At 36.7% G+C, this 27,356-nt stretch overlaps 1 protein-coding gene across 1 annotated transcript; it reads right to left on the reverse strand.

The window, feature by feature from the left end:
- On the reverse strand, window positions 1-27,280 carry LOC104219088 (uncharacterized). The gene is made up of 24 exons (XM_009769721.2): window positions 26,922-27,280; window positions 26,696-26,805; window positions 25,286-25,358; window positions 25,030-25,091; window positions 23,047-23,188; window positions 22,031-22,249; window positions 21,790-21,856; window positions 18,909-19,308; window positions 17,802-17,949; window positions 17,556-17,716; window positions 15,615-15,714; window positions 14,074-14,148; window positions 13,812-13,946; window positions 13,139-13,228; window positions 12,458-12,634; window positions 12,273-12,377; window positions 12,039-12,197; window positions 11,504-11,548; window positions 11,171-11,392; window positions 2,460-2,566; window positions 2,292-2,348; window positions 2,139-2,199; window positions 1,812-2,054; window positions 1-930 (listed from the first exon to the last, which is right to left on the reverse strand). The coding sequence occupies exons 1-23, from the start codon at window positions 27,060-27,062 to the stop codon at window positions 1,893-1,895; spliced, it is 3,018 nt and encodes a 1,005-aa protein (XP_009768023.1). The 5' UTR covers window positions 27,063-27,280; the 3' UTR covers window positions 1-930; window positions 1,812-1,892.
- Window positions 27,281-27,356: the final 76 nt, after the last annotated feature.

The raw sequence follows: 27,356 nt of genomic DNA on the forward strand, positions 1-27,356 counted from the left end.
TTTCTTCAACGAGATCTCACGTCTATGAACGTGATGTTACTTCAAATGCAACTACTTGTAGCCCAATGGTACCGCTGGAAGTCTTGCACAATGTGTAGATTTAACTCCCTCTGTCCCTCTCCCTCATGCAATGTCCCTCCTCTTCCCTTGGCCCCCAACTAATGATAAATGAACTCAAAAGTTCTTGCTTCACTTCTGTTCTACTAAGAGCCTATAAGCTGAGGTTTTTGGACTCTACAACATCCTCCGTTGCTTAGTCTATAAGCCTAGATTATCATTCAAAAAGACAATAAGGCTATTTTTGAAGCTTGCACCGTTTGACCTCAAAATAATGCACACGCAGCTTTTCTACATTATTGCATGCAGCGCTCTGTTGAAATTTGAACCAATGTAGCCGCTAAATGCATTGAAAAATATATTGTTTCAAACACATCAAAGAAATTAAAAAAAAAAAAAAAAAACCACAAGCACACAACTAGAATAGTCGGATAATGTCGTTAAGCCAAATTGTCGTCTCTAGGAGTGGCTCCGCCATTGTCCTTGCCTGGTTGAGCAATGGTAAAATGCCGTCACATTTTCACACATGAAACATGAAACTCGGTATACCTTTGAAGAGGCGAAGAAACTGAACGCAGTAATCTAAACTGCACACTATAAAGTATTTCATGCACTTGAGACCTCAAGCTCTGATCCTTATGCCTTAAAAACCACGACATGAGAGGATCATGCTATTTACAATGTAAGCCCGAAGGCCAAATGGAGAGAAAAATTGGGTCAACACCAGCCCCCCTGCACAACTAGGGCCCAAAAAGTGAACAAATTGGTGCTCACCCATCCAGAACAACAAAATCCAACCAAATCATAGGGGCGAAAAAATGGAACTTTCGGAATATTTCATTAATAACCGGGCAGCATGCTTCTAAGTGAGACCTGGACAGTAGAAAACTACATCAGTTTTAATCTTGGTAAAGATAGGAAACATAAACAGATGCAAACCAAGAGCTCCCTAGCAATCTTACATTCATCAACAAACGAACTTTCACCTTCAAATGATACAAGGAACACACACACACAGAGTTCTGGGAAAGAATATAAAGCAGGCAGGCGGGGCGATGCAGGTCAATGTTAGGGTGAAGATAGTCTACTAAAGCAAAATGTTACATAGCAAGTTAAAGTGAGAGGCCAAATGGAAGTTTTGCAGATTGCGAGGATCAAATGTAAGTGTCGAATAATCAATCAACTTCAGAAACCTACACCTTACCATTTCCAAAAAAAAAAAAAGGAACTTCAGAAACCACTGTACTACATTTTGAAATAATCTCCATGATATTAGAAGTTATTCCCATTTTTGTCAGCTGTTTGGTTATTTTTTTCAATTTGCAAGCAAAGGTGAGAGGAAATCACTGACTTGAGCTTAAACAAAACTAAATCCATAAAATATGAAAGAAATCTTGCAGCATAATGTCCCCCCTCCCGCCACCCTTTTGTCATTTTTGTTCATACTTGAGAGTGAATACCAAAAGACATTTGAGACATACATGTGGTTTTCCATCGCAATCAAGACAAACACCCTATATATCAAGATTAATAGAGGAAGTTTACGCAGAATTTCATAGTCAAAAGCCTTGAGCAAGATCCGTTATAATAATTCACTACTGCATGTATTCCTTTAAATTAATACAGATTCATTGTTGTGACATATACACCCCCCTTAACATATGTCCAAAACACATCAAGATGAAATTTTTCTGTATTTGGGGATCAAGGAGAAGGAAGAAACTTAAATGCATGCATAAAAAGAATAGACTCACCTTCCTTACCCTTGGTGGGATCATTGGAACTCAAAGACCAACTTAGAAAATTACATCAAGAATTGACACCCAATATTTAACTCATGGCATCTTCAATGCTTGTTTTAATTGATTGAGTACTGCAGGGTGCAGTCTACCAATGGCTGCACTAAAGGATTCCCCATGAAGAGCTGAACAAGTCTGAAGATTGTCTCTCACTGAGTTCTCCAACGAAATCTGGTTTATTGGGTCTGAAAGTTTCATCTAGAAAGAAAATCTCCTAAGAAACTGATTCGGTAAAAAGCTACATTGCGCTATTCATTTATAAGTACTAGCACCAGGGGTTACCTGTCTCCTCCTCAACTCCTTGCTCGGCACATGAGGCTTGCTAGAGTTTACACTGTCACTACTGTGGTTTCACATTTTATAATGAGAAGAGAGTCTCACTAGTTGTCAAAACCTCAAGAGCCAGTAAAGTAAAAACAAGATTATAGACCATACCTAGACTCTTCTTCACTTAAATCCTCACTTCCACCTAGTATAACACTAGTGCATACACTAGAAAAAGCATAGAGGTTAGATTGGCATAAACAAAAAGTACATATCAGATTAGGATAATTAAAAACAAATACAGAAATAAATTTCATGAATACAAATTCAATTGGATACCTCATAATCTGATCTAGCTTATCAAGTACTTGAGGCAACCTCAAAGTTAGAATTATAGAAAGGGCCAAACCAATTGTCTTCCTCTGGAACGAAGTAACATTGTCAACCTACGAAAATTTCAGAAAACAAAAAACCAAGGATAACATAAAACTTCAGGTACGGAAACCACACAAAGTCGTTATCAGAACTAGGTTCAAAGAAGAATTTCAAGCTAAGCGTCCCCAAACTTTCTATAAAAGGATGGAGAAGATGCAAGACCTCAAGTGTGAGCAATACAGGCTTAACAACATGAACCTACAATGAAGATGGATAAATAATTCACGGACATAGGTCAAAATCATAAGAGGTGCTGCTACAAACGAAATATGTATCTTACTTGCACAGTAGCTAAAAAGTCATACTTCTGGCATGTACAGACGCGCAATTTACCATTAGAACAGATCTTTTACTCGCTGAAATTTCATCTATTGGACATTTTGTTGAAACAAGAATAATTGCTACCCTTTGTTGACATATATAGTTTTACTAAGGATGCAGGATTGTAAGTTCACTAATGCTGGAGTGGCACTGGCTGGTCCGTGAACTTTAGAAGGCAATATTTCAACTGGGAAGTGTCAATGATGGCCTTACTCTTACAACAACAACAACAACGACCAAGTAAAATCCCACAAGTGGGATGGCCTACTCTTACATGAACTGGAAAAGGTGATTCTGAGTGCTGAAGAAGTAGGCTGTCATCCGGAAGGCGCAAAGGAAATGGGAGTTGAAGGATCTATTGTCATTGGGGTAAAGGAAGGAACAAATTGATGAAGAAAGTTTGGAGGACAATCCCAGATCTGTGATTGTTGGGCATTATGGATAGAAAGAAATTCCAGGTGTTTAGAGGGTAAACAAGCTTTGCATAGGTATTAAAATATAGATGTTCATGATATGTGGGTTAGGTGCATGCCACGGGTTCGAACCCTACCGCTGGCAAAAGCCTAGAAGGAACAATCTACCTATATTATATTAAAAGTGGAAAGCCCATAAATTAAAACTTGAATTATCAAAATATCCTTCTAAAAATCCAAAAACCCTATTATTAACCAAAAATATCAAGTTTATTGAAGGATGCAACCCTTGACGATTAGTTACTAATGTTTAGATTATTTTCTAACTAACGATTCCTAGGTACTCTCTAATTTTATACTACTCTTCAAATTAGGGGCCTTCCAAGTACGACTGTGCCTTTGTGAAACCAAAGAGAAGATAGTTACAAAGCTACTCATGAAACAGCCTTCCATAAGACGAGAAAAAGGAAAATGCAAAACTGCACTCTGAGTACAATACAAAACAATTGCTCTTCAGATTAGAGGGAATAAAAAATGAGAATATAGGCATTGTCGAATTTTATATAGTACTCGTGTTAGTACACATGCCTCCATAATGAAAGATATTGTTTCACCAACGGTTGCACAACCAATATTGGTACATATCGATTCCCAGGAACTAGAAGATCAAACATGTTTTGACTTTAGATGATGAAATTACGCGGTCTTCAAACATTAAGACCCAAGTTCATTGTGATTGAATGAGATGCCTCCTTGAATAAATATCATGTTGAAGAGGGGAAAAACATGGTCTTATAGATTGAAAGTTAAAGCAATTATCTTAAAGGCACACATTTAGAAAACAAACCCAGCAATTTTAACGATACAGCAAAAGTAAAGAAATGAGGGTGGAGGAATTGAAATGAATTTTAAGAGCACTGACACATCAATACAAAAAGAGATCTACAAAGGAGCGGTGTTTGACTCTGCGAAGTTGGCTATGAATAGTGCTCTGGTAAAATTACATCAAAGTAATACGATTTCATGAAAGAAGGTTTCAGATGACATTGGCAAGGATTCTACCATGCCAGGCCATTATTTGGAGAGATTGGAATGGTTTGATGACGACAAAACAAGTTCTATTTTCTTTTACTCGACTTTTTTACTCGATTTATATTTTATTTGTTGTTTCCTACCCTTAGTGGTTTATGAAAGACAAATTCTATAAATGTTAGGGTAAAGGATCATGGTCTCATAATATATATTGTGTCTTGCATACATGTTATGATTAGAAACAAGAAAGTTATATTATTATTTTTTTAATGAAATAAATTGTTGTATTAAAAGGCATCAACAAGATGCAAGAGTACAAGAAGCTACTTACAAGAAGCAGATATACAAAAAACAAAAGTGAGTTGCTAGCCCCTATACAATATCTCAATCTAGGACAAGAGAGCTAATAAACTCCAAAAAGTGTTCAGTACTAACTATTGAGGACAGCTTTGTCCAGCAAAAAAGATTGGTTAAACATTTGGCTTTAATAGAGTGGTTTGGAGTTGAGTTGCCATCAAAACATCTTTTGTTTCTCTCATTCCATAGACACCAAAAAATAACTGCAGGTATCATAATCCAGATCTTTTTGATGGACTTATCAACTGGCCAAAGACTCCAAGTCAAGTACACGTCTCTCAGATTTTGTGGCATGACCCAACTTATCCCAAAAATACTATAGAACATGTTCCATATATCAGTGGCTACTGGACAGTGCAGGAAGAGGTGACTGATAGATTCCTAGTTCCTCCTGCATAGATAACATCTATTAACCAGTTGAAACCCTCTTCTGTTGAGATTATCTTGAGTTAGGCAAGCTTCATGCAGGGTTGTCCAGTTGAAACCAATGACCTTTACTGATAATTTGGTCCTCCATATCAGCTTCCAAGGCCATGCATCAAGAACTTGATTCCGAGAATTGAGTTGCCTATAACATTCTTTGACAGTGAAACTACCCTTACTGCCCCATCTCATCATGTCTGAAGCATTCCCATCAATATTGTAAGCCTCCACTTTGGCTATCATTTCCATCAAGCTTTCAATCTCCCAGTCTTGAGCTGCTCTTCTAAAGTGCACATCCCAAGTATTGGTAGTTCAGTTTTGAAATTGAGGAGTTCTTGTTCAGGGCAAAGTGGAAAAGATTAGGATAGTCCTCCATAAGTGTAGAATTGTTGAGCCACTTATCTTTCCAGAATTTGATGTGTGCTCCATTGCCCGGCTTGAAATGGACATTCTAGAAAAATTCATTCCCTAACTTGCTAATATACTTCCAAGGTCCTACTCTGTAGGGGGCATTGATAATTTTAGTGCTCCAATTATCATTTTCCCCATGTTTAGCATTCATCACTTTCTTCCAAAGACTTGTATCATCTGTACCATACCTCCATAACCACTTCATTAGCAGACACTTATTTTGCATGGCAAGATCTCTGACCCCCAACCCCACCATTGCACTTGGGCTGCACGACTTTGTCCCACTTTACCAGATGAAATTTGTGAGAACTGCTATTCCCCTCCCATAAAAAGTCTCTCCTTAATTTGTCCAGTTTTTTAGCACCTTTATAGGGATGGGAAACAAGGACACGAAGTAAGTAGGAATACTGTCAAGTACACTGCTAATAAGAGTTATTCTCCCCCCCCCCCCATAGATAGGTATTGCAACTTCCACGAAGCCAACCTCTTCTCAAAATTTTCCACAACTCCATTCCAAATCTCACAGCTTTTGAATTTAGCTCCCAGTGGTAGGCCCAAGTAGGTACTAGGTAGTGTTCCAATACTGCACCCCAAGATTTCTGTCGGGTCCTCAATGTTAAGTACATTATTGACAGGGTAGATGATACTTTTCAGTTTGTTGACATGTAGACCTGATAAGGCTTCGAAGAGAAGTAGTGTAAGATTCAAGTACATGATTTGAGTTCTATTTGCCTCATAGAAGATCAGAGTATCATCTGCATACAGTAAGTGTTATATAGTAATAGTGTTCCCAATGTTTGTACCTACATTGAATCCCTGAATCCACTGCATTTGCCTGGCCTTTTCAATCATTTTACTTAAACCCTTCATGGCTAGTATGAACAAGAAAGGAGAGAGTGGATCCTCTTGCCTCATTCCTTTTTTAGGAGAGAAGAAGCCCACAGGACCTCTGTTTACTAAGACTGAGTACTTGACGGTAGAGATGCAATACTTGATCCACTTCAACCATTTGTCCCCAAACCCCATTTTCCTCAAAATAGAAAGCAAGTAGGACCAATTAAGTTGATCAAATGCCTTCTCTATGTCCAATTTACACATCACACCAGGTTCCCCATTTTTAATCCTCCAATCCAAGACCTCATTAGCAATTAGAGCTGCATCAGTTATCTGTCTTTGCTTGATGAATGCATTCTGGTGAGCAGACACCAGCTTTCCTACAACTTTCTTCAATCTTTCTGCCAGCAGCTTGGCCACAATCTTGTATACACTACCAATAAGGCTAATTGGTCTATAGTCCCTAAGTTCAATAGCATCATTCTTTTTTGGAATCAGAGCAATAAATGAAGCATTGCATGATTTCACCATGTAACCTTGCTGATGGAATTGATTAAGTGCAGCCATGATCTCTGGTTTGATGAAATCCCATGACTTCTGGAAAAAAGTCATAGTGAAGCCATCTGGTCCTGGGGCCTTATCAGGGGAACATGACTGAATGATGGCATATACTTCTTCTTCCTCAAAGCATTGCTCTAGCGTCTCTCTCTCTTCTTCTGATAGGCTGGCAACATCATCAAAGCTGGAAGTTGGTCTCCACTCTTCATTTTCTTTGTAGAGATTCTGGTAGTAGTTCAAGATCTCCTTCTTGATCAATTCTTTATCATTTGTAATCTCATCGCCTATCTTGAGCTTGTCAATAGAATTGTACCTCCTGTGTGAGTTGGCCATTGTATGGAAATATCTAGTATTCTTATCCCCTTCTTTTAACCACAAACATCTAGATTTCTGCCTCCATGAGGTTTCTTCTGCTTTAGCAATCTTTTCCAACTCCATTTTCAGAGCTAAGAACCTTTGCTTTTCAAGCTGGACTGACAGATCATCTAGCGCTCTGCTTCTCCTCGTGTCTAGCTTACCAAAGACTTCCCTGTTCCAGTTGGTAATATCTTTTTTCAAGCACCTCAGCTTCTGGATGAGTACAAAATTTGGACTGCCACCTATTGTATAGTTCTGCCACCACCCCTTCACCATATCAATGAATCCTTCTTGTTGCAGCCACATATTTTCGAACTTGAAATAAGATGGTGTTGTGTCCCATTCTCCACTTTCTAACAACAAAGGTTTGTGGTCTGAAATAACTCTTGGAAGAGCCAATTGTTTGACATCATTGAAGCTTTCATTCCATTCTAGAGAGACTAGGAATCTGTCGATCAGTGAGGCTTGGAAAATGTCCTCCCCTCTTGACCAGGTATATTGAGCCCCTTGTAGAGGCAAATCCATTAGTTGCAGGTCCACAATTGTTTCTGAGAAGCTCTTCATAGCTTTGGTCCTTCTAGTACAATTCAACCTCTCAGATTCGAACCTACAAACGTTGAAATCCCCTCCTACGACCCACTGATCACCCCAAATTCCTCTTATTGCACCTAGCTCCTGCCAAAAGACCTCCCTCTCTGTATTGTTGTGAGGTCCATATACACCTGTAAAATCCCATCTAAAATCTTCATGTAAGCTCTCAAGGAAGCAAGTCATTGTGAAGCAACCTTGAAGAGAATCAATACACTTCCACATTCTCTTATCCCACAAGATAAGAATACCACCCCTAGTGCCACTAGCCTTCAATTATGCCCAATCTACCCACCTATTCCCCCAAATTTGGTAAATCATAGAAGTTGGAATGCTCTCCATTTTGGTTTCTTGGAGACACAAGATGTCAGGTTTCCATTTTCTAACTATAGATACAAGAGTACTCCTTTTATTTTTCTTGTTCAGACCGCAAATGTTCCAACTGAGAATTTTCACTTTCATGTGGACATATTCTTGCCATACCTGCACCGATCCCTTTTGTTTCTTCCCTCATAGTTGATATTGCAAATAAATTTCGAACCTCTGTACCACCTTTTTTCCTCCCTTTCCCCTTTCTACTAGTTGAAGATGGTGAACCCCTGTTTTGCAATTGAACCTGTCTTTTTTGATCCATTCTCGTAATTAAATCGAAAATTTCATGCTCAAACCCCACTGTATTGACCCCAAATGTCTTGCAAACTTTTCCCATAACCAATTTGGTCCACTTGGAGGTTTCTATTGTTGTAGGTTGTTGAATACTCTGTTGGATTCCATGAACTTCCAATTGCTCTCCTTCATGCCATGGTAAAGGAAGTGCCTCGGCGTAGGAATCAGATTCTGAGCACATTATTTATTCATTTTGACGTATAAAATTAGCTTATTGGTATACAATTTAGTTTCATGCAAGTATTATGTGAAAGATTATATTCCAAAGTTAGTAAGACATGGTTAGTCTTACATTAAAACTTGAATTTAAAGGTTGATGATCTGTTATCATGAATTTGATACCTCTTGAGAGATAAAGACATAATACCCTTTTTTTTAAATACTGATTATATTGTATTTCTCTAAATAGTTGTGTTTCTTTCATTAGTACATAAATTTTAAAGAGACAATTTAGCATTTAGGAAAAAACTTTTCAAAAGGTTAATTGTTTTATTAAAAGGCACGACTCTCTATGAGAGAAAAGATACAACATTTTATTTATATTGTTCTTATTATTATTATTATTATTATTATTAAATAATACTATTATTTATAGCTATTCAATCTGATTTTTATGATTGGTGTTACAAACTAATAAATTATATTGATCTATGAAGGAATAGTTTATTTCTTCTCCGCCATTTGTACGGAACATTAAGAAAACTAAACATAAAAGGAGAATGAAATTAAGAATAACGTCTAATATTTCATGCCAAATTTGTAGAACAAGTGGGTGAGAAGAAATGAACAAAATAGTCAATAAGCACTATCAAGTCATGTTTATTTGCAACAAATTCAAACTTAAATTGCAAAAGACGCATATTCAAACTCCTAAATAATTGGGTCTTTTGGGAACAATATCAAAAGGATCCTGATGATCCTTAATTAGTACTCTGGCACTAGAATAATTACTACATTTTAAATTCAAATAAATTAAATTTGTGAGCAAATGAAGAAGATTATGTTGAATTAGCATCAATTAAAAAGAGTCCCTGTGGGTATATACAAATCTAAATCTATATTATATTATTAAAAAAAGTTTGAACCCTAAAACTAAAAAGTTAAAGACCTATTCTAAATAACCTAAATACCTTATTTATAAAATTGAAAAAAAAACGAGGCCTACAAATATGAACTTCACATCTTCTTTCCTCACTTTTTCTTTCTGGTGTATTTGATTGGTAATGTCAATATTGAGCTAAAATTTTGGAATTATGGGTGAAGGTGCATGGTGTGAGTATGGATCCAGTGGATCGGGAATCAAAGCTCTCCGTAGAAGTGATAGGCGATACACTGGGCCTCTTGAAAAAATCACACGTATCTATTTAAACTTGGATTGTTCATCTTTGTAGGTTTCAGATGATACTTAATTATCTTTACCTCGATAAACAAGCCTCTATACGAAAAACCATATTTAGCATTCATAGAAACTTGTACTTAGTTCTTTCATGTATAATTAATTACTCAAAGATTTGACTTAATAATATTAATATTATTTTATAAAACTGTGTGATACACGACTAGGCATACACGTGCAGCAAAGCACGTGTCGAGACACTACAACAACAACAACAACAAACCCAGTGAAGTCCCACTAATGGGGTCTGGGGAGGGTAGAGTGTACGCAGACCTTACCCCTGCCTTTAAAAAGGCAGAGAGGCTGTTTTCGAAAGACCCTCGGCTCAGGAAGGAGAAAGGGGAGAGGCAATAACAAGCAAACCAATCTGACAACCGAAGCAAAGCCGAGACACTATCATATATATATATATATGTGTGTGTGTGTGTGTGTGTGTGTGTGTGTATATGTATACATGCATGTGCATATATATGTTCGTGTATGTTGGCATCTGACAACCGAAGCAAAGCCGAGACACTAGTGTGTGTGTATATATATATTGTGTGTATATATGTATATATGCGTGTGCATATATATGTTCGTGTATGTTGGCTTTATGGTGTAAACTTCAGGAAGTACATGAGCAGCAAAATATGGTAGGACTTCATTAGCACTTTTCTGGAGTTATTTGTAGAGGTGATCCCAGTCGTCGTTCTTGCACAGGGGATGGCCAACTTTTGTAAAAGGCCAAACACCAACGTGATTGGCTCTGATCGTGAACAAAATCATTCTTCGTTACTGATAAAAGAATACAAGCATACTAGCTTCCTATAAACTGATAATACCATAGACCATCTTCAGGTTCAGGAAACTGTCGCAACTCCTGTTACTATAGAAGTGTATTTATGGTAGAAGTGCATTCATAGCCATACAAGTTCACATGATTGATATGTCAAATAGTTCATCTTATACTGTATGATTTTTGTGATAGGTCATCTTATACTGAATGATGCTACGGCCGAAATGTCAGTTATACTATTGTAACTAGTAGCATCTCTCTGATAGTTCTGGAAAGGCCTCTCATCTATGTTTGTGCTCAACTGGGATCGTAATGGATATGGCTCCCATATTTGCACCTTGATACAATATTTTGATTGAACAAACAAACCAAGAACACATTTACCATCATAAATACCAACTCAGGTTTTGTAGAGGTCCTAAAGAAAACCATCAATCACAATGATATCTATCAAAACTCAAAATTTAATCATTTAACTTACCTTTTCAAGCCATATGTCAACTAGGCAAAGTAGTATATTTTCTTCACCAGGAAAACCAGATTTCTGAAGGTGTATAGACAGTGATGGATCAGAAGTCAGCTGTGCAAGATAATTGGTGTTCATCACCAAAACCCTTGCCAGCAGGGCTGCCGATGATGCTTTTACAGCTGCCTTGGAAGGATCATGATCATCTCCCCCAGTCAGGCACGTGATTATTAATTTCTGGCAACATTCATGGAACCACATCAAATCATTCCATAAAAGAAAAGGTAAACAGACATGTTGGAGTGCCTAGAAAAAAACAGAAAAGACATAGCAGAGAACTACAACTACCTGCAGAGTGGAGCTGATTAGCTGAGGCGCTTCCATCGGGAAACACTGCCACATCACAAAAGCATCAGCACATATCATTCATAGGACGCACCCTTTTAGGTCTATATTATATCCACTAATGTTCTAGTGGGAGTTCATGAGAAGTTTGTATTGAAACCTGGTTTTGATACATTTTTATCTTATCAAAGCACAAAATCATAACATGAGAAGCTTGTACTGAAACTTAGTTTTGATCCGTTTTAACCTTATCAAAGCTCAAATTGTAGAACAAACGGAATTGAGGGTTTTAAGAATCATATCAACTACTCTTTAGCCTTTACTTTTCTCTTATCTAAGCTCAAATTCAGAACATATGGAATTATACATTTTAAGAAGCATGTCATTACTTTTTTAGTCTCCCTTCATTTCTGAGCATTTGCACTCCTGTTCAAAAGTACACTGAAACTAAAGCAGCTTAGGTAGCATATTATTTATTTGGTTAATCCACAGCCTTCCAAATACATAATTTAATAAAAGTGACAAAGAAATCAATCACCTGAACTAGAATGTCAATGACTGGAATAACTGAGAGTAATCCCTTGTCGTTAACATTCCCAACCACCAGATCTAGAAGTTTAGCAACACTAGACGCATGCAAATTGAGAAATTCCCTTCCACCCAAAATAACATAGTCTTCAATGATATTGGTGGCAACCTACATGTCAATGGAAGATCAGCACAAAAACCAATCGACAACTGAAAATATTAGTTCGTTAAATCTCTCCTCAACCTTCAAGTGATCAAAACTTCTTTCCAAGATTTCCACAAGACATGGGAAATATCCCAACAAATCTGGTACCATAGAAGGCGCATTGATTAGTGTTGCTTCCCATAACTGCATGATAACCTGGCTGGAATTAGAACACCGTTTTAACATGAAATTAATCAATTAAATGGGCCACGTGTAAAACATGCCTGCATGCAGTCTTCTAGAAGTTCATCAGGGCTGTTTACGTTAATTCCACTTTGCAAAATCGGCAACAACATGCTGTATGATTTAGTTGACTGATAACCAAGAGCAACTACGAAATTTTTCAGTGCAGTAAGAAGTTGAATCTGCAAGATGCTTTCACTAGAAGATTCTTCCCATGCCTGACAAAGGAACAGCTCTAATCAGCAAAAAGAAATAACAGTAAAAATCACGCAGATACAACATAATGGAAACAAAAACACATGGAATTCTTTAAGAATCCCTGCTCTCACATGCAATTCTCTCAACAAAGTCTTCTCTGGATGTATTTACATGTCCTCCCTTACAAACTAAACAAAACGAGAGTAAGGACAATAGAGGTAATCAAGTTTGGGTCTCCAAACAAGATGCTTGAGAAACAGCATGAAGTGACTCATAGATCTACCACTCACATGGATACTGGTCCACCAGTAGTAATTTCAAAGGCATTACCAATGAAAAGGCTTTACTATAAAGTCCTGAGCCTTTTCCTAACATCTAAAAGAAATTTCAGGAAAATCTTAATTCTTACAGAGATTGTACTCTGGAATGGTAACGCAATAAAACAAAACTTCAACTACACATAAATTTTCATACTTAAGTGAACCCATCAACAAGAAGTAGCAGAAGAAAGCCCAAAAAGATACCTTTTGGAAAAATAGCACCAACTTGTTTGCATATGGCATTATTTCAGTAACACGTGCTATCAGAACAGAGATAGTATTCAAAACTTGAACCTGAAAATTTTATCAAAAAGAAAACACTGTGAACAGAAAACTTAAAAGCAACTGTAATATGTAGAAGATTCCGTAATAAAATGAAAACCGAAGACGGATTGAAGAACAGATCATAAGTCGAAAAAAAGGATTTCCATGATGCTAAAAAAGTGAAAGGGACAAATCTTGTTACTTTTTCTTCTCCTTTTTTGTCCATTTTCTGACAACTATAACATGAGCATTTCTTTATACAGAACAAAGAAAAAGAACAAGGAAAGAGATAACTCGGAGATGGATCCCTCCTTCTAACCTGCCCCTCCAAATATTTGTGTGTCTCCTCAACCATACTAATCTAGTCAAGCATCAACAAGTAACAACCACAAATAAAACCCAAAATATGTTGAAAAATTAGCTTAAGTGTGTGTATTAAACCACTGAATCAGTACTGCTTCCCCTTTACTGAAAGTTATTGCGAAGGTCCATGGAACTAAGTATACCAGAAATAGGATAGAATTACACACAGGAAAAAAAAATAATAGATGAATGAATAAATGAGAACTAAATAGGCTGTGTGAAGTTACGAAGAACACCAGCTGATATCTACCTTCGAGTCAAATTCCTGTACTTCGTCCACCAATTTGAAACACAAATCCCAACATATGGGAAGAAGATCTAAGAACTCTTTCTCATTAAAATTTGCATCTTCAATATGAAAATACAAGGACCGGCATGCTGTCAGCTAAAGAAGAGACAAAGTAGCTTCAGTATAACATAAAGTGAATCAATGGGAACTCAAAGTTCAGAAAACAATGATAGATGTACAACTTGTTTCAGAAGGCAGTTGCTTTGAATAAAATGTGGCATACCCTTACACACAAGTCATTTTCCTGAAGCAATCTGATTAGAGCACAATAAACTGCTCTTCTGGTGTCATCTTTAATCTGCCAGAAAACATAGTTACACAAAAGTATGTGCGATCACTAGCTCCAAAAAACTATGGGTAATGGCACATATAACAAAGCACAGATACATCATATAGAAGTCTTGACACTTTAAAGCTTACATATCGAACTTAACCTCCCTTGATCAAATAATCTGGGTGATGGTCAGTCAAATGCACTAGCAAATTTATTTATTTTTTGAGAGGCTTAATAACATCTGAGAAAAAAAATAACCAAAAACGTGATGGCATGACGCCAGCATTGAACCAATTCCTCTATTTACTCTTCCCTGAATCCCGGTGATATTAGGACAATGGAAGAGGTTCACAACCTACAATTGCCAGTGGAAGGATAGCATATGAATGGAGCAAGAAAATTAGAAAACAGAAACACTCGAAGATTTCCAATTACAGATCCAGATACAATACTAATTTTAGATTACCAAGAACCAACAATGATTCACCATATTAAAAAATGTCTTACCAGATCTGCTGATTGAAGAGAGAAGATTGCATGGACATTTCATAGAATACTCCTCTCTTTATAAATTCCCATAAATACACCTTATACATACTGGGAATCCAACACCAACTACATAAATTTCTTATGCTTGACTTCCAAGACAAGTATGAGCACAATTGCGATAGAAACACTTTGCTTGACTCCATTAAGTGATCATTAAACTTATAGTCTGGCAAATTTTAGTAAAAACCCAAATAGTACTGCAATTGATCCAAGAAACCCAAATAAAGTAACTTAAAATTAAAGCGGAAGTATGTAGAAATGTGAGGAACAGCATATAATCTTTCCCCTAGGGCAGACGCTTGTTAGGGTCTTTTGGACAACTTGTCACTCATGAACTCTCACTAACAGAATGCTGAACTTCTTTTATTAAAAAGATTCTTGAATAACGGTTTTCCTCTTTTTCCTGTATCTCTGTGATGACAAAAGAGAATTAAAATTACTTGATATCGTCCTTAGTGGTTGCTGTTGAAGTTATAGATTGGTAAAAAGAATAATGAAAAGCATTTGTTTGACCTATTCAAGAACATGGAACTGGGGACAACCAAGAGTTACGATAAGTTCATAAAGGAAACTTCAAACCTCAAAGATTAAATAACTTATTATCACTGCAGTGTGGAGGCTCAATGAGATTCATCTATGCTCAATCTCAACAAGGAGAAGGAAAGTAATAGTCTTGTGTAATAGGATTAAAAGAGGAGCTGCAGAAGGGGAAGTTATTCAACCCAAAAGAAGGGAAGAGAAAAGCTTCATCTCCCTTGTTTCTTAAGGAAGAAAAAGTGGAAGGTAAGTAACTCTTGCATTTCAGCCCTTCTAACCCATTCCAAAATTGACAAAAATGAAGAAGCATACATCTTTAACTTTCCATCTACCCTTCTTGATTCAAACACTGTGTAAAGGGATTTCCGGGCAATTCTCCTTTTTTATAACTGCAGTCACATTACCTCTGAAACCCATTGTCCAAGTATTAGTGCTACTTTTCTGTGTATGATCCGCATATTGGGATGATCATTTGACAACTCCAAGGACAATGCACCATTGAACCTGCATAATATGTTAAGAGACTGTGAAGACCTATACTGTCAATAGAACTTGACTTTCAACTTTCAAACCCAAACAAAAATTTCTAGTGATATATTGAATAATGATGACGTATAGCAGAGTGGTCTCTAACAGCTGAGTTTCACTCTAAGTTGCGCGAACTCTTCGATTTTGGTGCCGTCCCCATCTCGTATCTGAGTTTCACTCTAAGTTGCGCGGACTCTTCTATTTTGGTATCGTCCCCGTCCCGATACGAGACGGGACGGGAGCGGGATACGTCCCGGATTCGGTCAACTGACTTCGGACACTTTGACCGGAGTCCATCAACAAATTTGGGAGAAAAATTGAGATTTTGATTTCTCAAAATCAAAAATAAAACAGATTTAGGAGAATGAAAGAATAATGTCCATCTTGGAGAATGAAAGGTTGAATTCTACAATATTCATGTAAGTTTTTCACAGAATATCTCTCAAAATTTACAATATTTTTTATAGCTCTATTTTTACTAGCCGAATCCCCGCACCCGTATCCATATCCGCACCTCCGAATCTTAAAATTTAGATTTTGCCGAATCCGATACTCGAATCCGTCCCCGTATCGGATACCCGCACCCGAGTCCGAGCAACTTAGGTTTCACTATCTTAAGCAATGGGAGAACAAAACCATTCAATATGCACGGCACTTAAATTTACTTTAAGATTATAGGAGAAAAGTGCTTAATAAATCATGATGTTGAGAAAAATGTTGTTGACTTTATTCATTCCATTCATATGAATAACACATCAACGCGAAGCCACCTATCATTTGCTATTTCTTTTATTCTTCAAAGAGTATTTCTAACGAGGAAATGCAACTTCATCAAGAATTTATAGGACAAATATTGGTGCACAAAAAGTTTCCTCCTTAACACGTACAAGATCTCTCCAAAAAGTTTCCTCCATACAAAGCAAAGCAATAAACATGTACAAGATCTCTCCAATTTGATTTGGACATCAAAGAGGTTCGATTTAGGGCTAAATTTGTAAGGTCTTGGGGCAGAAAGCCAGAGAATAAGAGGAAAGAAGAAGAACCTAGTAACTCCAGAGTTCCCCGGGAACAACCTCCTAGGATTGCATTGGGCAAAACACACACAAAAAAAAAAATAAAAAAAAAATAAAAGCTTTATCAATAACCACGATTTACATTTTGTGACTGCATCTACGTTGCTTTCACCAGAGATTTGTCTCTCATGATTTAAGCTTTTTACAATACTGGGGTATGAAGTTCTTCCTCTTTTGTCTCTACTTCTACAGATTTCTTGTCGCGAACTACATAAATGAACTTCCTTTAGGCTTAACATATTTTTCACAATTTAATATGTTGTGATATAGGCTAATGAAATGGTGAATAATTGAGGATTTTCATAACTGATATTTTCTTTTATGGCACATCAACTGTGGTTTTTTTTTTTTGATCGGTCACATTAACAGTGGTTCTTCTATCAGTCACATTAACAGTGGTTACTATATCCATCCCTGTACTTTGTTTTTGATAAAGGGATTTATTAATAATAGCAACTTCCATTCCTGTACTACTTTGTGGCTTGTTTTTATTGTAATGATGGTTAACTGCCACTTTGGAAGGACCAAATGGCTCATTCCAGTGCTAGTGTGGTTGCTCTAGCTAGTTTTATCACCACTGATTTAACTTTTTGACATGTTAGGGTTCCTTTATTTGGAATTTTAAGAGAATCCCCTGTTTCAGATGCCATTGGTAATATAGTAGAGGATAGAAAATTCTAGAACATGTCTGAGGGGTCAAATCTATTTGATTCAGCAATATTTCCAGCATATAAAAGCACATACCAATCCTTGAAACTCAAATAGTTCGAGAGCTCATAGTAAATGTATGCAGCAGCACCATAGGCAGCGTCCTTCAGAAGCAGTGCCGGAGTTATTTCATTAACTGCAGAAGGGCAACCACTCATAGCCTCTTGCAGAATAGAGACAACAACAGGTCCTAGCAACTGAAGATCAAATAAAAGGTTCATACGGGGATTAAGGCAATATGTTAAGATTGTCGAATAACACAGCGAATGGGGGTAAACATACCTGACCATTATTTTCAAACAAGACAATATATAGAGCTTCAGCACATGGCCTTAGTTTCTCTGACCATAGTACTGAATCCTGCTCGTGATAGAAAGACTCTGGGTTCTGGTACCATTCCTCCATATCACTTGCAGTCAGAACAAAGTGCCTACATTTGGAGAAATTGCAAGAATAAAGAGACATGTCACAACAATATATTTTAATTACAAGGGGTTAAATTTTCTCTCAGAAGATTGAACCATCAATTCATATTCAAACTACCCCCTTTCCTCGTAGCTTATGGACATTCAGATGATACCTAGAAATTAAGAAAGTAATCTCCACCTTCACTCCCTTCTTTTGGTTTTCTTTTTGATAAGTAAATGCTCTTTTCAGTTTATTGTGCAAATTGGAGAGTGTTTGAAGTCAACAGAAACTGAAAGTGTTTGTCAGGTACCAAAATTAAGTGATCAAGAGGATATTTTAATTATTCTAATGTCCTCAGAAGTCAGAATAGGCCATCTCACATAGCAGAATAAATCTCCACCTTCACTCCCTTCTAAATGCTTGTTTCAGTTTATTGTGCAAATCGGTGAGTGTTTGAAGTCAACAGAAACTGAAAGTGTTTGCCAGGTACCAAAATGGCGCTTGGAAAGACAACACAAGTGATCAAGAGGACATTTCAGTTATTCTAATGTCCTCAGAAGTCAGAATAGGCCATCTCACATAGCAGGATTTATCATTTTGCACTGTCCTAAAAGTACAAGTGTACAACTTTCCTAAAAGTAGAACTACCCTTTATTGCACCTTCTCCACCTCCTTCACACCCTACACACATCTAAAATAACCCTGTAAGACCAAACGATGTAATGAGTGGAACATCATCTAATACTACTAGCGAGCTACGGCACCAAAAATTGCGCCACTCAAGTTGGACTATCTAGATTGATTAAGGATGTTATGACTGGTCTACCACAAATGAGAATGGAGATGAGGACCAAAAGATCATTAAAAATTGTTAATCTTGTTCATTTATAATGTGGTGCTTGCAAGCCTTAATTCAGGAAATCGATTTCTTCACATAAAAATAGCAACAACAGAAGACCATAAAGAGTTGGGATGCCTCACCTCCTTATCAATACATTACACAGGAGCACAACCCGCTCCGTAGGCAAAAGGGAAGTAAGAAGGCCAGCAACCGTACTAGATATGTTTTGCTTCATCTGCTCAAATGTTACCCTATTTTCATCAACGACACGTCCTGTCAATCTTGTCTTATACTCTTTACATTCCAAAATGGTTTTCACCATTACCATACATTGAATCATGAATTGCTCAAAAGACATAATATGTGGTTCAGGATCTATAATCTTGCTTAAACAGAATTTCATGAGAAGTGGAAGGACACATTTATCCCCGAAAGAATAAGGATGTCGCTGCTGGATAGCGACTAAAATCTTCATTAACTTTGTACAAGCCCTTTTTAAGAAGTCCCAAAATTTAGGATGATGTTCCCCGAAAGATGAATCTGCAAATTTAAGTAGTGATAAGGATATCTCCTAGTTCAGAAGGCATTAATAAAACATATTCCCTACTTTTGTTAGGCAGCATCAAAGCAATGGAGAAAAAATAGGAAGCAAGGAAAATTTTAAAAACTTTTACCCCCACACACCTCCACCCCAAAAAAAAAAAAGTTCAAATCTCATTTTTCTTTTACTTTTTCTCTGTTATATTATCAATCAAACAGAAGGGAGACAATGAAAATTTGCTCATTTCTACCTTTTCATTCTACTTTCCTTTGTCAATCTTCCTTTCCTAGTATCCAATAAAACAAGAATTCGGGTTTCCACTATATACTGTCTGAGGGAAGAAAAGTTGAGGCATAATATCATGCTAATCAACATTTAATAGTGTAAGGTAGCAGTAATTTAGCAAAATTGTAGTATTTAAGGAGTCCCAAGCAGCTTCAAAGCTTGTCACTAGAGCTGCAATGAATCACTTGTCAGATGCAGAAACTTTGGCATAGCAAGGCACAATCAACACAAGCACTTTTTATTAAGTTACTCTATAAGGATGCTATGTGATAGAAGGATGCCTATAAAAGTGAAAAAGGTAAGTTCTAAAAAACAGTTACAAGACCGGCAGTGTTCTATCGTAGTGAAAGTCGGGCCGCTAAAGTACAAGATATCCACAAGATGGTGTTGCAGAGATACGGATACTAAGATGGATATGCAATCATATAAGATTAAAAATGAAAACATTCCCCGGAAAGTGCAAGTAGCACGCATTGAAGATAAAACGAGAGAAAGTCGTTTGAAATGGTTTGGTCATGTCCTACGTCAGCCGACAGATACACTAGTCTGTAGGTGAGAAACTATGATAAGTGAAGGTGTTAAAAGGAAGAGGTAGACCTATAATCACATGAAAGGAATATCAACTCCTAAAAACACACATGAAAGGAAGTTGCCTGGAAAGACATACAATTTCTCGGAATCAATGCAGACTTATATGTATATATACATGTATATATGTATGTATGTACATACATACATACATGTATGTACATACATACGTACATACATATGTATATATGTACGTACATACATACATGTATGTATATATATAGAGAGAGAGAGAGAGCGCTTATTTTTCACTTTTTTTTTATTTGGTCTCGGAATCAACGCAAACTTAGCTAAAGATAGGGCACAAAGAAAGAAAAAGATCGATATAGGTGATATCTACTAGTTGGAAATAGGTTTTAAGTCTTGTTGGTATGTCGACTTTGAACCTGATGCTTCTTTAGGAGTATTTTGACTTTATCATAGATTTATACGCTAGTAAAGTTATTGAGAACTTTTAATATTATTATTATCATCATTGTTATTATTATTACTATTATATATATATATATATATAGAGAGAGAGAGAGAGCGCTTATTTTTCACTTTTTTATTTGGTATGATGATAATATAAGTTGAGCTTAAATGAAGAAACAGGGTCGCTAAGGATTCATATAGCCGACCCAACTTGTATGGGACTGAGGCGTAGATGTTGTCGACCCCAACTTCTTTGGGATTGGGGAGTAGCTGTTCTTGTACTCACTTAAAGGATGCATGCTGGCCTTTATAAAGGTTAGTAAGTTAATGATGTTGTCATTTGTTGAATGATATTTCCTAGTTATAGATAAAATCATAAGCATGCCCCAAAGACTGTCACGAGAACGTCAATATCTGAGACAAGCAAGTTGCCTTAAATTTCTTAAGTGCATTTGTGGTTGGATTGAAATATACTTTTTAAGTCCAGGAATGAAACCGGTGCAGTGGATTGAAATATACTTTTTTAATTCACAAATGAAACCAGTGACAGAAATTCTACTCTATATATAAAGTATATGTACAGCCAGGGATTACTTGAAATAACTCAGGAAAGTTTACCAACAGCACAAACACCAATTTTCTTTTTTCTAATGAGAAAGTACAACACCATTTTTCTCCACATAAGAAAAATAACATCTGCACCTGTAGCAGTAAACTGACAAAACATTGTGCACCGCGAGTTCTCCAATCAGGTCACATGAAAGAGGATAACTTGTGACACAGTTAGTTGTTTGTGGAGAGAAATAGAAAGAAAATAGAGAAAAGACCTCTTTGTTACACTTGGCCAACAATGAAGCACCCGAAATAACCAACAAAAAAAATTCCGAGTCAACCACAATATTCTTTGAGTACCTCACAGTGTTCCTTCCTAGTAGAAGTCAGCAAACAACACTTTAGTTAATGACCCCTAGGAGTACTACGGCATAAGCAAACAAATTTAAAATTACTCTGGAATAGCATTTCAATGCATTTTCTCCAGGTGGCACTTAGGGGAAAGAATTAACGTTGCCTGACCTGAATACTCTGATATGATACACTAACACTAGAATAAATGCAAGTATATTCAAACAAAAAATAATCATAGAGCAGAAGTAAATACGAAGTTTAGATAAGGATCCAAAGTCAGTTCTCACAGTATGGAAGTAGCGATTGGATGGCATTCAACAGCACCGGAGCAACCTCTTTGACATTCCGCACCTCCTAAAATTTGTGGGGGGAGAGGGGAAGAAAAAGTCAATAAACCACTCTGACCAACGGGAATTAGCTAGAAACCCCCCTTTTTCTCTCCTATTGATTTTTTTTTTTTTTTTTGGGGGGGGTGGGGGGGTGAGGAGTGGGAGGAGGGGAGTTAGTTAAGAAAGAATTGATCCATACTTGTAAGGTTTTGGCATCACTTGGAAAACCAGAAATTATCAACTGCCTTATTATCTTTGAACATAGAAACCATCTCTCGCATGTAAGGTAGAGATCATCATGATTCAACTCAGCAGCATTCCCACCAAAAGTTTGAGCAAGAGCTGAGAAGCCATGGAGTATTGTCTGCACATCAGTCTGCCAAAGATGCCAACTGTAATCGAAGAACTGGGAGGATATCTGTTAAAAGAACACAAAATAACAAGTGAGACGCCTCAGCAAGTGCAATCCTTCATATTAAAGTTTATGACCACAATCCACAGCAGACTCAAAGAGCCAAAAGTATGTGATGACCGAAAATTATTAGGGAAATGGTGGATAAGATAGTTTACTTCGATACTCAAAACTAAGCTGTCACCTAATGACCAATAAGTGAAATGAGAAAGAGATTTCAAATGAGCAGTCAGCAAAATAAAGCAGAAAGTGATGGGACAGATGAAGAAGAGGAGGATACGCCAAATTATGATTCACATGGACAAAGAGTAGGCATTCTAACACCTTGGGGTAAAATTATATGATGACCTCAGGATGCCAATGCAACAACACTAGCTAATGATACATGTAATGTACAAACATCTAAAAGCATGTGTGTGAATGTCGTCAAGCTAACTTTAGGCTATATTATTTATAAACAAGGTGGAAAGGTTCTATAAAATAGATAGTAGCAAGCGTGCTGTGTCATATTTGAGCTCTTACCTACAATTCAGCTATTGAACCCAAAAGTTGACAACACAAGACTCCCACAACTCAAAGAAAGAAAAACTAGCTAGCTGGAGATAGATTTCTTAGTGTTCTCTTCCCAAATGAGGACTAAATGTCTTAGTTATAAGTCTAATACTTAATGCAACTTTGAGGAGATATAGAGATGCACTGCCAAACCTTTTAACTTTTCAGAAAATCACTTGGTCCTCAAAGATATAAAGAGTATGCAGGAAGAAGAAGAAGAAGAAGAAGAAGAAGAAGACAAATGACAGCACCTCAGCAAACGTCCTTTGGTCTGATGTAAGCCGCTTTGTAGACAACTCCTTCAAGGTTCTGTAAAGAATCATGAATATTCTATGCGAAGTAAGAATATTGGCCGATTGAAGCTGTTGTGCTAAAAAGGAAAAGAGATCTGGCCTGTACAAGAATTCAAAAATCAAAGATAAGTGCATAGATAAAGATGGAAAATACCAGAAAGGTAATTAGACGATAAAATTTCATTATAACTATCAGAACACAACCAACCAAAGCATAGAGAAGCAAGCCCATTAAGGACCGGGAGAGATCTTAGGGATTATGGCAATCCACAGTATTGCCAATATAACCACCTAGAACAACAGCATTATCTTCTTGACCACCAAGACTGAATCAGGATAGTACTAGAGAACGAGGTATAATATAGAGCTCAAGGTGGAATGCTATAGTTCTAATATGCAATAATCAGCTATTTTAATACCCCTGGTGGGTTTGAACACCTGATTTGATTCAAATGCAACTGACTATGCTCTTTCCGCTTGATTTGACTGGTTAATATTTGATAGCTGATAATAAGCTATAACAAGAAAAGGTATGTTTGTGAAATTGGCAGTAAAAGGAAAAAAAAAAAACAAGGACCTCTACAGAACCAAACTTGTTAATTGAGTAAAAATGAATTGAGTCTAAATTAGTAATAATTTATAAGGATCATATAAATGGATAATAACTTCAAAGCCCCAGTCTATCTCCATAATGCCTTCATTTGTTTTTTTTTAATGAGTAACTGTCAATTGATTAACATGTCATCAAGAAGCAAGTAATTAGAACGGTGCAGCAAAGATCTATATCCTTCAAAAAGAAGCTAATATCAAAAAGAAGCTCTAGCAGATAATCTCTTTATGTTGGATAACTTTTGAAAAGGGAACAAAACAAGTGCTGTCGTAACCAACACTATAACACTATTAAAGGACAATTCTTCACCTTGACACACTCTTCAATTCCATAAAAATCAAATGTATCAAAACAAGAATTATGGCAATTAGGATGGATAAGTCACATAAATGTAAAAGCTGGTAGAAACTTAGTTTACATCAGAACCAACACAAACAAAAACCATCAGTGGTTAGTTTTGCTTTATAACTTAAAAATATTCATCTTGGTGGTCAAGGAAAAGAAATCAGGTAACTACAGTAGTACAGTTGAGAGACCAAAACCATTAACTTCTCTAGGGCCTCTTGGATGACTCCAGCCACTCTTTAACTCTATCAACTAAAGCTATATAAATTTGGATTTGCACTTAAACCAAAAATTATCCCAATAAAATTGAAAGCATGAGATTTTTGGCCGAAATACATGGTACAGAATCACCATTCTGTGAAAATTTGAGACAGCTCTGGCAAGATAACCAAGCGATTTTCAATTCTGGTCGATAGGTTGGGGTATGGGCCAAGTGATTCGTCCATCAGATGAATTACATGTGAATTACCAATTAAAAAAACTGATTATGTTAAGAGTGGACAAGCAAAGGAATCCTTTCACTAGAATAGTTCAAATCTTCAGAATGAGCATAAGGAGGCTGCGTCTACCCCAGACAAAAGGAAGTTAATTACCGAGAAATCCCTCTGGAGCCAACCCTTTGGGCCAATCGCAGCCTTCGAAACTCGGGTATGATGGGCTCTCCCCTCTAGCCTTCTCTATTTAAATACTTGTTAATTTGCTTGGCGTAGGGCTCGAACCTTTAACCTAAGACACAAGTCCCTCAATCTTTGCCAATTGAGCTATAACCCCTGGGCGCCAAAAGGGCCTTGTAATTGTCAGTTAGGGTTTAACCCTTTGACATCTAAAATGTGAACCACAACATCTTGTGATTTCATATTTCTTTCTATAATCTCTTTATGTTAAAAAAAAAATCTAAGAAGTCAAGACAATAATCATAAAAGACAAAAGATAGAATAGTTCTTCCTCAATAATTTATCGTAGTTGAATCATAACAAAAAAATTACCATTCTTTGGGGTAGTCAATCCGAGCAATCTTTGAGATGATCACAGACAACGTAAGGGCAATCTGCATCATGCAATCATGCACCCAGTTGAGAAATCAGGCAAGCACCAATGACAAAATTATGCATATATCTAAGTGGTGATAGCAGTTGAAGCAACAAATGTCAATAACAGGAATGAACAAATTTTAGCGCAAAGAGAGCTCCAGCTAACTGTATACTCGTTACTAAACCAAAAAAAAAAGTAAAGCAGCATCACCTGATAATTCTCTTCCCCCAAGTGTGACAACAGCTTTTGTCTTAAATGTAGTTTCTCCTCGCTGCTAATTCCCCTGCCAAGATGTTTCAGAAAGAAGCAAATAGTCATTTACAGCAGTAATACAAATATAAAACATGCGGGGAGGAGAAATCACAACATATGGAACATAAAAAGCAAATCACCCAAAATAAAAAGATGTTTGGAGTGTGCTAGAGTCCTGGGAAGAACAAGCAATCTGACAATTCAATCCACATTCATATGTTGCATCCACCAACAAATTGGATAATAACCTACCTAATCACTAAAATTTTCCATCATTATATTGACAGTAACGTCCAACTTTCCCATATGGTGACTTCTTATCCCACATATTGACTTCTTTAGCATTTATAACTATACTTCCATAATTTTATTTTAGCACAGAATATCATCTATCTGTGTGTGTGTGTGTGTGTGTGTATATATATATAGAGAGAGAGAGAGTGAGGAAAGGTACATAGTTTGATTTGATATCCCGAATAACACTATCAATTTACCTTTTGACAAGTTCCAAGCTAATATTACCTTGTAAGCTGTAAATGAGTAATTTCTTTGGTAAATATCTTGGAAATAAATTTTATAAGTCTAAATGCATTCAGAATGGTTCCTTCACAGGAAAAATAACAAAAGCTCAACAATATGATCTGATCATTTCCTTTGCATGATTACTTCACTTTAGACAATGAAGCAGGAACGTATGCTAATAACTGATACAGTGATACTCATCAATCTCAATTTACTGTCTGTTACCCAAAAGTCCCAATATATGGGGGTCCATTTCCTTTAACGAATAACTATTCAGTCAAACATAACTTAAGGCATCATCTAGAATAGCTAGTTAGGAAAAAAACAGGGAATTTCTGCAGCATATAAGACAAAATTTTCAAAGGACATGATCACTTTGGGATATAAGGAGTATAATAATTCCTAGCATTCCCAAATCCCAGTGGAGGCTGAAAACACAAGTTGATTTTTTCCCATCTACCTAAGCATTGGTTGGCAAGTTATCGGTAATAGTGTTGGTGGAGGTAGCAAGTACACAGTGGAATAGTCGAGATGCACAAGTTGTCTTACGCACCACCATCATCAGAAATAATAATAATAATAATAATAATAATAATAATAATAATAATAATAATAATAATAATAATAATAATAATAATAATAATAATAATAATCCCTGGCATTCCTGCCATTCTTTTCATCTTCATCCCTAAATTTCCAGAATTTGAGAACTAGTTATATCTGTTAAGCAATTTCGAAGGATTTTTCTGTACAATTCGGGGAGTACACTAACTTATCTTACACACACAATAAACATAAATGCATATGTGTATTAGTAACAAACTCAAAGCAAGGCGAAATACTCACGAGGAATCGCGCCTGCTCCTCCAATACCGATTAATGCTATTTTTGAAGTAGACGGATGCCATTAATCGAACATCCACTTGAGACATTAAGTCCTTAGCAGTAATCACTTCCTACATACAAATTGGCAACAAAACATCACCATTTCCACAAGTTTATCATTCAATGTACGTACTTCAAAAACCCTAAACAACAAAATCGAATGCAAAAAAAAAAAAAAAAGGTTTACCATGAGACAAGAACAAAAACCAGGGCGGTTTTCTGATTGAGCTAGGGCAGTTTCAGCTGGTTTACGCACGTTTTGTTCGCCACTGAGTGAATTTGTCAGCAACGAATACATCGCCGGTAAGTCGGAGGCTGACAGAGCCATGGCGTTAAGGTGTTGAAGATTCGGTTGAGTTCCGGCGTTGAGTTGATACTGAGTCGAACCGTAGAATGGGAAAATGCGAAGAATTTGGGGATTCTGCGGAGGGTTTTGAATGGAAATGGCAATGGATTAGCGATCCGATAGGAACAAAATGGAAGGAATGAAGGAGAACAGAAAAATGTTGTAGTTCTGCCCTCAGCAAAGGGCCTGCTCACGTTTTGAAGAGTATATCCGTGTACTTATAATTTGTATATGGTCAATGCGACTTAAATGGATTTCTCATAATCGGACTTGAAA

The sequence above is a fragment of the Nicotiana sylvestris genome, chromosome 7 (assembly GCF_000393655.2).
Source record: "Nicotiana sylvestris chromosome 7, ASM39365v2, whole genome shotgun sequence".
Taxonomy (NCBI): Eukaryota; Viridiplantae; Streptophyta; class Magnoliopsida; order Solanales; family Solanaceae; genus Nicotiana; species Nicotiana sylvestris.

What these genes read in the sequence shown, in the direction of transcription:
- LOC104219088 (XM_009769721.2), bottom strand. Translation starts at nt 27,062, where the DNA reads ATGGCTCTGTCAGCCTCCGACTTACCGGCGATGTATTCGTTGCTGACA. An exon ending in TGGGGGAAGAGAATTATCAG is followed by an intron (nt 25,092 to 25,285) that starts GTGATGCTGCTT and finishes TGCATGATGCAG; the next exon opens with ATTGCCCTTACGTTGTCTGT. An exon ending in TTAAGTGAAGAAGAGTCTAG is followed by an intron (nt 2,200 to 2,291) that starts GTATGGTCTATA and finishes GTGAAACCACAG; the next exon opens with TAGTGACAGTGTAAACTCTA.